This window comes from Pipistrellus hanaki (assembly GCF_964339955.1).
Source record: "Pipistrellus hanaki genome assembly, chromosome: 3".
NCBI lineage: Eukaryota > Metazoa > Chordata > Mammalia > Chiroptera > Vespertilionidae > Pipistrellus > Pipistrellus hanaki.
In genome coordinates, this window is record NC_140505.1 from 160,933,714 (window position 1) to 160,945,021 (window position 11,308).

The 11,308-nt window shown below is 41.4% G+C and overlaps 1 protein-coding gene across 1 annotated transcript; it reads right to left on the minus strand.

The window, feature by feature from the left end:
* Positions 1–962: 962 nt before the first annotated feature.
* SPX (spexin hormone) lies at positions 963–5,545 on the minus strand. Its single transcript, XM_084880219.1, has 5 exons — positions 5,454–5,545; positions 5,185–5,242; positions 4,544–4,606; positions 3,043–3,123; positions 963–2,289 (listed from the first exon to the last, which is right to left on the minus strand). The coding sequence occupies exons 2-5, from the start codon at positions 5,204–5,206 to the stop codon at positions 2,231–2,233; spliced, it is 225 nt and encodes a 74-aa protein (XP_084736345.1). The 5' UTR covers positions 5,207–5,242; positions 5,454–5,545; the 3' UTR covers positions 963–2,230.
* Positions 5,546–11,308: the final 5,763 nt, after the last annotated feature.

The window sequence follows — 11,308 nt, forward strand, 5'->3', positions numbered from 1 at the left end:
GATCCCAATGGTGGTGTGGGGGAAGAGGAGGTATCCTCTGGGGGAGACCCAGGGAAACAAAGGGTAATTGAGAACCACACCGGAGGCTATGTATGTCAACAACGCCTGGCTAGCCACAGGGGAGATAGGAGAGGGGCAAAAAGGGCAAGAGCAGCTGGAACTGTGCTAAAAGTGGCTCTAAAGTCCGACCTGGAGGTGGGCTGTTCTAGTGCACACACTGGAGGCAGATATTTCCCAATTTTAAAGTCCAAGCCGCACAATGTGAAAAATGTTGATCCCTGATCATTTGTTCATTTCGGTGTGGAAAAACCACACACATACACACACACACACACACACACACACACACAGACACACACACACACCAGGAATAAAAAGGATTGCAAAGAGCAAACTGGGCCTAGGGGCCTTTATGTAATGACTGTGCAAATCAGTGTATCTGTACAGCAGCAGAATTCTACTCCTTGTAATACATGGAGCTGGTAGTATTTTAACTGATCATTTAGACAGCTTTTAGAGACTCTGTTTGGGGGCAAAATACTTGAGATTGTTTTAGTTCACCGTTGGGAGAATTACTTCATAAGATAGACTTTAAAAGTGTTTTGGGAATAGCCCTGGTTGATATGGCTCAGCTAGTTGGAGCCCGACCCATACACCAAAAGGTTGTGGGTTTAATTTCTGGTCAGAGCGCATTCCTAGGTGGCAGGTTTGGTCCCCAACTCTCTGGTTGGGGCGAATATGGGGGGCAACAAATAGATGTTTCTATTCTCTCTCTCTCTCCTTTCCTCTCTCTAAAAATCAATAAACATTTTTTAAAAGGTCTGGGAATAGACATAGTGTTTAAATAGCCAATATATGCAAATCTATGTCAGATGAGTAAATAATTATCTATAAACTGGATATATGCACTGTCTAGAAAATCCACTTTAAAATCAAATCATAATTAATGACAGGTGCCTACAATGATGCCACACAGATTTTTTTAATGCCAGCATATGTTTTTTTTGTCAGAGATCAATGTTACATAAACTTGGATATAGTTGCATTTTGCATTGTGAAACAAGTTACAGACAAACCTTATAAGCAGGGTTTTGGTTATTTAACACAGTCAAATTATAATTCCAATTACAGACATTCACATAAGGATATTCTTTAGCTACTGAATAATGGCTATATATTGGTGAGAAAAAGAACTAACAATACTTTCTAGTTATGACATTTATCCATGACAACTTTCAATTAATTAGGTCAAAGACAAGTTGGCCATATCGTGTTCACAAATAAATATATCACTATGCTTGTTGTAGGTATATGTGTGTGTATATTTTTCAGATAGCATTGAACCCAAGTTGACTTTAAAAAGAAGTAAATTAGACATTATACCATGCATCATCAGGGTGTCTTTATATAATGTTTTGATGTCAAATAAAGCTTAAAGTTCTAGTCCATTGGAGTAAGCAGTCTTTGCGTGTGTTTAGCCATGGAAAAATGGGTTACCACCAAAAAACTGGGGTACAGAGGGACAGAGTGTGCCTCAGCTGCTTATTTTCCCGTAACTTTTAGATCCATGTTTCTAAACTGAATTCAGGGAGAGCACAAGGGGGAGCTCTAAGCTTCCCAGCCTCACGGAAGGGAGATCTCTCTCCCAGCCATGGCACTGACGTGTTCCAATCACAGGGCTTCATTCCTGTCCATCCCCGCCCCCTCCCCTTCGTAACTAACTTCTGGATGAACTGCTAAGAGAATCACACTCTACTCTTTCTCATCCCGCCCTGCCTTCCCCTACCCTCCTTGGAGGTGGGAAAGGGGGACAAGGAAAAAGAGAGTCCCTACTGAGTGATGAGACAACGCAAGTTGGGTAACAAGACGAGAAAAGCAACAACTAATGATATTAAGTCAAGAGGGAATTTGTTGTAACAAAAAGAACACCATAAAGAGTACTCAGTCTTATAATCTAAAAAAGTTCAAGAGTAAGACAGACGGTGACCTAAGACAGAAGGACCTGAAGCAATAATAATAATAATAATAATAATAATAATAATAATAATAATAATAAAGGCAATGATATTCCCAGCCAGGAATTTCGTTTTGCTTTCGCTTCCAGAAGAATAAAACTAGTTGTGCCTGTTCCTAAGGCTGCAAATGAAGCGGAAAGGGTCCGTGAGCTTTATTTACACGCTCATGTCTTCAACAAGAACAGAACTGTGACTGCATTCAATTTGTTGTGTTTTCACAAGTTCAGCACACTGTCGTCCAGAAATCTGGTTGGATCAAGGTTTTCTTCTCCAGCTGTAAGAACAAAATATATAAAAAATGAACATACTTTCCACGGTTTAATAATAATAATAAAAAAGAGAGAACCCATAATCTCCTAAGTTAGGCTAACTCATGCACTCTGCTACTGAAATTTTAAAAAAAAAGAGAGGATTTGATTAATTTAGTTTTAATTTTTCCCCCTCAGTGTGAAGGTTGCACCTCATCTTGGCCTGGAAAAAGCTGTCTAACGTAGGGAAAAGCACACAGGCTTAGAATGAGATCTGTCCTGTATCTATTAGGGTGAACCATAAGAAACCGCTGCATCTGTAAATTTAAGAAAAATTGGCTTTCAGCAATTTCATTGGTTCAGCCTTGAACAGTGAGCAATTGGACTTGTGATTATTTAAAATTCTTTAGGCCTCCAGTTTTTCAACTATAGAATAATAAAGTTGGACTTTGAGCTCTTTCAGTTCTAAAAGGAATAAAGGTTACAATAGGCTATGGGCTGGGTAATTCATATGAAATTCCCCAGTCTTTCCAAGGAAATAGTTTTATGTTCTTAGTACTCACTTTAATAAGAAATATACTGGCCTTTAAATAGTCAACATTCTGTGAATTTGGGGGGGGGGGGGAGGGAGAAGAGGAGGGCAAATATTAATTTAAAAAAACAAAAAAAACAAAAAACACCTGAATTCATAAAGGCAACTTTGTTGCACTCAACACAGAATCCCAAAAGTAATCAAAGCTTCTCTGTCCTGCAGCTGAAAGAGGTCACTATGCTGGTACCTTCTTGTGGTTTCTGCAAGGAAGCCACTAGCAGAGCCGCTGCCTCTGGGAGAGTTAGTCGGGCCTTTGGACTTCGTCTTTCTGGAGACAGAAAAATGTATAAAGATCCCATTAGTATTTAACTACTCACAGATTAATCCTACCGCATTATGCTATGCCACTAGAAAAACCTCTATGAGACAGATTGGTGATCCCTCCGCAAAGGGTCCTGACGCAGAAGACTGATTTTTATAAATTGAAATATTTCACACTTCCCGTGGACATTCCTTACAATTGGTTATGTTGTATATTGCCGGGGATGGAAGAGAAGGCAAGCTATACATGACACAGAACTTCATGAAAGCAAGGAGGAGGAAGGGAAGGAGCCTATGAGAAACGTCTCCCTTCGGAGCTTAATAGGGGATGTCTGGGCAGAAAGGTGGACACTTGACTCTGCTGGAAGTCTGGACAACCTCTTCTGTCATTCCTTCCGCAGCCACTTGAGATCACCCACATCCTAGGCCACATGTGAGCCAATTATTTGACGGAAAGAATGCCTATCTGCTAAATGTTCAAAATTATGTCAAGTCCAAGTTGACAGAAGACAAAACATCCTGATTCAACACAAACCGTTATTTTTAATTTGGGAGCAAATGAAGTCAGAAAACATAGCTTACCCTGGTAAAGAAAATAAGCTTAATTACACTGCAATGTTGAAAAAGGCAAATGAATGTTTGTTAAGCATCTACAGGTGGTGAACATAGTTTGTTTTTCAAAATAAATATACTTTTTAAATTTCCTTTTTTTTTTTTTGAGAGAGAGAGAGAGAGAGAGAGAGAGAGAGAGAGAGAGAGAGAGAGAGAGAGAGAGGGAGAGGGAGGCACGACACACATGGATTTGAGACCAAACTGCAACCCAGGTAGGTGTCCTTGACCAGGAATGAACCCAGACCCTTCTGTGCACCGGCCGACACTCTAACCATTAGACCATACTGGCCAGGGCAAAGTAAATATACTTTTTAATTTTAGCATTTCAGTCTTCAAATCTTACCAAAACCCGTTGTATTTTTATGGCCCAGTAGCATGGAAAGGGTTATCATGAAAAGAAAAATGGTCCCTATAGCCTCCATTTAACAGTTTATGGTTTGGAACATTTGATAGCTCTTTCTAGTAACACAAGAGGCATAGATTTGAAGTTTCTAGGTAAATCACTATTTTAATAACAACAACAACAGCAACATTAATACAGTGTTTAAGAGGAACCTGTGGGAAGGTCCTGTCACAGCGGGGAAGCACATTTAGGGAGAAGCTGTATAGTTTCCTGCCCCTCCTCACCCTCCGGAGCTGCAGCCCGGGCCTTGGGTAAGGCTTTCTGCGCTCCGGGGTGGCCAGAGCCACGCTCCCAGCAGACTCCAGGGAGGACGGTCCCCCGCGGCCCCTGCGGCCACTCCCCCCGGGGGCGCCGTCCTTCCTCCTGCGCCCCGTCCGCTCGCTGCAGCTCCCGCTCCCTTCCTCCCACTCACCCGGCGGCGGCCGCTCCGACAGCTCCTTCTTCAGACTCTGGTCTGCGATGAAGCGGCGGCCCTCTGCGGGGAGACGGCACTCAGCGCTGTCCGGCCCGTCCGGCCCGGGGCGATCGGGGCGATGGGGTGAACCACAGCCGCCCCGCGCCCTGCAGCCCTCGGGCCGGAGAGAAGCCCCGGGGCAGGACCTGTGCTGGGTGCGGGGTTTGGGGCGCGCGGCGGGCCACCCGGGCTGAGCCAGAACAGAGAGACCCGAGAAGGTCCCGCGCCCCTGCCGCCCCGCGCTCCCCTGTCCGCCGCCGTGAGTGGCCTCGGAGCGCCGGTCCGGCTCCCCAGCCAGTGCAATGTTCCCCAGGCAGCCAAGAGCCAGCAATCATTATTAGGGTCAGGGTTTCAGAGTCTTCCCCTGCCAAGAGCAGTCTCCCCGCCACCCCCATACACACACACACACACACACACACACACACACACACACACACACACTGTCATCCCTTTCCCTTGATTAACTGAGACTGGGATGACCTTGAGCTCCATTCCTGAAGGTAACAAACTTGACATTCTGCAGCTCTCTATCTATCCCATGGGACCCCCTAACTCCCCCCCCCTCCCCCCCAAGGAAGAGCAAAGCATTTGGAACGTACGCGCGCCCTTCAGGTAAAGCATAGCTTGAGGAGTCCAGTTCCTTCTCTCCAAGAGTCTCTGCAACCCCGAAAAGAGAAAAGCAGTTCATAAGACATAGCTGTGCAGCCCTCTACCCCTCTACCGGGGGAGGAGGGGGGGGGGGAGGAAGAAAGGAAAGGAGGGTGAAGAAACAGAAAAAAAGAAGAATAGGAGAGAGATGGGAAGAAAGAGAAAATAAAAACATTCAGGAGCTTGATTTTCTTCCTATCTTTCTGTTGCGTTTGCTCACCTGCGGTGCACTGCGGGAATCTCCCAGGAGGGAGAACACCAGGAAAAGAGCCAGGGTTGTTGCCGCCAGACCTCTGAGTCCCTACAAGAAACCACGAATCAAAGAAAGTCATTTCTGTGCTTGTAGGACCTCCTGCTTTCTTTCGTGACGCCCGGACAGTTACCAACCCCTTACTTTTTGCTGTGTTCTCTAAAAATACTCAGAATGGGGTGAGGATCAAAAATACTCAGTCTGCCTTTTAATCCATGAGCATTCTCTTTCTTTTTTTAATATATATAATTTCATTATTTAATCCAAATGATAAATGTGTGAATAAGTGAAATTTCTTCTTAGTAATATCAAATAATATGTTAAGGCACATTGTTTAGATATCTTCTAAAATGCTTATTAAGTATACAATGATAGGTAAACTGCTCTGAAGCATTTTATAAAACAGTTTAAAAGTTAAATAAGTAAAACCATTACTTGCCTTCATGCTCTGCTCCTTTCCAGAACCTGCGGTAACTATAGCTTTACCTGTGAGCTTTCCAATCTTGTTCTGAAGGGGAGGCTTTTAAAACCTTAGCATCAAGGAGGCTTCAGTAGAGTTAGGGAGTCCCCAGGGACTTCATGTCAGTCTTCAAGAGTGAGAGGATCTGATGACTCCTCCAGGAAGATTCAATTGCAGGAAGTAGAGAAATGATTGATGGGTGATGTGTTTAGGTACTGACCACATTAACTGAGAGAGATTCTAAATTATCAGCCTTCTTGCCTTTGTTTTTCCCACTAACTTTCCAGCATATCATCATCATCACGGTCATCATCATCATTTTCTTCTTCTTTATCATCATCATCAAAGAAAATTATTAATAACTTTTGGCACAAGCAAACCTAAATGAATAAAGTAAGGAAACTTGTTTGGGTAACTAGCTACAAGCTATCACTGATGACGCATGATGAATCACTTGGGCAGAAATGAAAAGGTTAAGGGATCTCAATGGAATTTGACATCAGTTATTTCATTTTCTTGAATGCCTGCGATGCATTTAGATATTCCTCCTTTCAGTACAAAAGACATAGCCAGGCATTAAAGAAACATGGTCTCGCCAAAACTGGTTTGGCTCGGTGGATAGAGAGCATCAGCTTACAGACTGAAGGGTCCTGAGTTCAATTCCAGTCAAGGGCAGGTACCTTGGTTGCGGACTCATCCCCAGTAGGAGGTGTGCAGGAGGCAGCTGATCGATGTTTCTAACTTTCTATCTCTCTCCACCTCTCTCTGTAAAAAATCATATATATATAATTTTTTTTAAGGGACACGGTCTTTGCTTTTAATCAAGCTTACCTTCTAGTCAGGGGAGAAATACTCTAAACTATCAATAGTAAATAGGTAAACAAGGCAATTACAAGATGTTTTAAATGCATTATAAAGTAAAAGTAAGCAACATGTTGAAGTAAAGTAAGTGGTAGGAAGGTAAAATAAAGGGAGGGGTCTGGAAGGTTAAGGTGGAATCAGAGATGGGCTAAGTTGGAGTGAGAATTGGTTTTATATGCATAAGAAAGTAAAGCAAAATCTTGGCATGGCAAAGAACTAGGCTTGCTTGAGGAACAGGAAGGAAACCAATGAAGTGAAAGTTGTGGGTATAATGGCATAGCACTTTGAAATGAGGTTGGAGAGGAAGAAATTGGCCCGTTCATTTGGGAACATGGTTATAAGCAAAGGATGATGATGGTTTAGGCTTGGATGGCACTTGCAGGGAATGAAGAGCTGCACATGAATTTGGGGTGCAGGTTGGAGGTAGGAAATATAGAGCTTGGTGGGATATGAGAGTATGACAAAAATAAATCAAGGGTAATTCTTGGGTTTTTTGCTTAAACACTGGGTGAATGAAGAAACCATATATTGAAATTGGAGAGACTTCTTAAGGAAAGCAGTTCAGTGAGGGAACTTAAGAGCTGTCTTTTGGGCATATTGAAATTAAAATGTATGTTAGACATCCAAGTACAAGTGGGAAGTAGGCAACTAGAAATGCAAAACTTTATAGAGTTCAGCAAAGAGGTCATCAGCCTATCGATATTTTTCTAAAGGCAGGACTGATCAGATTTCAGAATTTTAAGAATTCTATGAATTTTAAGGCAGGAAAAGGATTGGGATTGAATGATAACACTTAGGGAGTGAATGGAGTTAAAGAAGAGAGACAGAGATAGAGCAATGAGAATAAATATGCAGAGGATGAGCAGAGGGAGAGTCGGCAAGGAAGTTGAGGTGAAGCAATCAGAAAGAAAGGAGAAATTCCAGAAGATGGAATCCAGGAAACTACCCATTTTGTTAAAGTAGATGAGAGCTGAGAAGTGCATACTGGATTTGTTTTTGAGTACATGAACTAGATTGGATTGGAATGAAAGTGAATAAGGTATGAGGACATAAAGACAAGTGTAGACAACTCCTTTTAGGAATTTCACGAAAAGGGGGAAAGGAAAAATGAATCTTTTTTTCTAAAGATAAGATACTTGAGTGTGGTAGAAGTGTCACTTCTGTGGGGCTCAGTAATATCTGAACCCTTTCACTTTTAGGGAATTCCTAAAATTTAATAAATTATGAATTATGGAAATGGGGCTCTTGGTGGGAAGCAGAGACTTTTTTTTTTTTTTTTTGTAGAAGCTGAAAACGCCAGATCCTCTCTTTTCCAGCCTCACTATCAGGTAGGATGTGGGCACAGGCTTCACCAATCAGATATACTCACCCTGATGGGCAATCTGCAGATAGGATGAAAGCAAGTGAGGTCTTGAGAAACTGGTGCAGTGGTGGTTGTAGTAAGCTTGAACTTGTGAGGGAAATACTGCCTACAACACTAATAGCAGATTCCAAAATGGTGTTACAACCTGTAGGGTCTTTATAATGAAATCCTCTTGCTCAAATCAGGCCAGTTTGTTGGTTTCTCTGAGGACAAATAAGAGACTATTTGCAGGACATGTTTGCTGATGGAAATGATCAGTGGAAAGGATAAATGGCTGATGCAGAAGAGATCTGCAAAAAAGAATGCATAGAAGGCAAGAGGATAAAATCCAAAGTATGTGCTAGTATATAGACAGATATTGAACAAGGACCTGAGTACCCACCTATGCTAAGATACAGTGGATAAGAAAGAGATCTCTCTTCTAAAATTATACCAGTTGCCCTCAGGTATTAATAAATCACCTGGGAATTTTGCTAAAATGTAGATTCTGATTTAGTATGGCTGGGGCGGGGCCTGAAATTCTGATTTTCTAATAAACTTCCAGGTGATGCTGGTGTCTGCTGCTCTAGTGATAACTGGACATTTTGAGTAGTAAAGCTTTAGAGGATATGAGAAGTGATAAAAGCTAAATGTTAGAGTCTGTGTGGCTGGGAAAATGGCTAGCAGAAATATTGGAATGTGGGAAGAGAACAGATGAGTTTGGTTGGGGCTTGAAGTTTGAGGGGCTGATGCTACCTGCAAATTTTTGTTAATACAAAGATTTGTTGTTAATCCTTGTTATTTAGACTTCATAGTTCTGTGCAGACAAGAAAACTGGAGCTTGGTTAGTAAATGTGAATGGAATAAAGAAAGTAGAAACTTGAGGAATGTTTACTTGCTTTATAGAATCAACAAGAAAGAGTCAAAGCTTTTGATGTTTTCCACTGTCTTAGGAGAGGGGAAAGATTTTTAAAAAAGACTAAAACATTGACATTCAAACTGGATAAAATATTAATATTCCTTTAGATATTAGATATTAGGATTTAATTTCAAGGGATGGTAGCAACTTCCAAAACAAACAAACAATAAAATAGAAGTGTGCATGTGTTTATGATTTAAATGAACCTCAATTTCTAGGTTACCTAACAGACAAGTAAAATGCCCTTTTTCTCTCTCCATACCAAAGACACAAAAAGGTTTTACAAAGGAAAACAGGAAGATGAGTTGCCACCAGAACTGTGTTTTGAATTTCCAATTTTAAAGGAAAATCAATGAATGCAGTTTGTTTATAACAATCTGGCTAACGAGTTCACAGGCAGAGGTTTGACGTCAACGCTGCCATTTTCAGTATAATGTGCACAAGTGACCAGAATAACTTTGACAGATTATCAATATTGTAGTCTTATCAAAAGTAGCACGCCGGAATGTGTTTGTTGGAAAAGGGCATTGGCTTCTAATAAAATGTTTTTGTTAAATCACAACATTTTAAGATTTTTTACAAGTGTAAACCTAGAGATGGGCTAAGAAGTTTGATTAAAAAAAAAAAAAAAGTTGATGGGTTTTACCACTGAATTTTATTCTGCTGACATTTACTCTGCTGACCAAGCAGTGGGCATTGAACAAACTGGATCCTAAGCCTTTTGAATAGGCCTATTCAATGGAGACCATTTTGCCTGCATAGCTGATGCTATCTGAGTTTTTCTGGTTGACTAGAGGGTGCTCAGGCCCCATTCAACAATAATAGTAGTTGAAACAGCATTCTTACAAGGTCAGTGGTTATTGTGTCCACATAGAAACAGCCCCTCTCTTGGGCTAGGTTACCTGGGCAATATGGCTATACTACTACTAAAATATCCAAATCACTTCTTTGATGAAAGAATAAAGAGGAATTTGAAATAGATGAGTGACATCATTGGGTTTGAGCTCCTACTCTGACCTGATTCTGTGCCAAGGACAGTGTATCCCACAGGCCAGTTGTTTCACAAACAGGTGGAAGCAGTCATTTCCCCAAAGGGCTACCAGTTTTAGGAGGGGCCCTAGGGACACGGAGAAGGCTTGCTATATAAAATAAGAATCTCCATTCATTGGCCAATGCCTTTACCACTGCCCTTTTACTTAAGGCTTCGAACCTCAAGGATCTCTTTTCCATAACCAAATAAAGACCAAAACAAGCAGAAAGTTCTATGCAACGACCAGCTGTTTTGGCCTAATGGGTCAAAAAAGGTGAATAGAGTGAAAAGGTCTTTTAATCATGTCTTGAGAGGCAGTAAAGGCAGGATTATGGAAAAGTGTGTCAGTGAGTCTTAAGGATTTGGAGGCATCCTACTTCTGTGTACAACCTCTACATAGATACAGGGAGCAAAAGGGCTGAGGTTGGAACCTTTCAGCCCCAAGGACAAAATTAGAAAGATATACTGGATATTTAATAACAGACTCAAGACTTCAAGTTCACGAGACAATAGTCAAGTCTTGCAGTTTCATTGGATTCAACAAACACTTATTGGGTATTGTAAGTGGTAGACTTGGCAAGGTTTTTTTTTTGGTTTGTTGTGTCCTTATCCAAATTTGTGAGAAAAACACTGCAGACATTAAGTGGTTTTAAGTCACAAATACTCACATAATACAAATATATATTACTTCTACCTTGAGGAAAAAAATATTTAAGCATTGCTCGACTAATTTCTAAATGGAAGATGTGATGACCATTTTATATATTAAAACACGCATTTAAAAAAGGGTGGGTTATTGTATAATGCTAAATTAATTTTTAGAACCTCATAATGATACATTTGACCAGTTATGGACTTAAAGTGTACCGCTCCAAAATTCTTGCTGCAGCCCTGATACCCAATATGATGGCACTTGGAGATGGGCCCGTGGAAGTACTTAGGTTTAGTTGTAGGCACAAAGGTAGGGCCCTCCATGATGGCATTAGTGTCCGTGTAAGAAGAGGAAGAGAGACCAGAGGCTCTCTCTCCCATGTGAGGACCCAATGAGAAGGCAGCCAGCAAGAGAAAGGGTCCTCAGCAGGAATTGGATCTGCCAGCACCTTGATTTCGGACTTCTTAGCATCCATACTGTAAGAAATAAATGTCTGTTGTTTAAGCCATCTGGTCCATGGAATTGTGTTGTAGGAGCCCAGCTCAGTAAGACAACAAGCAA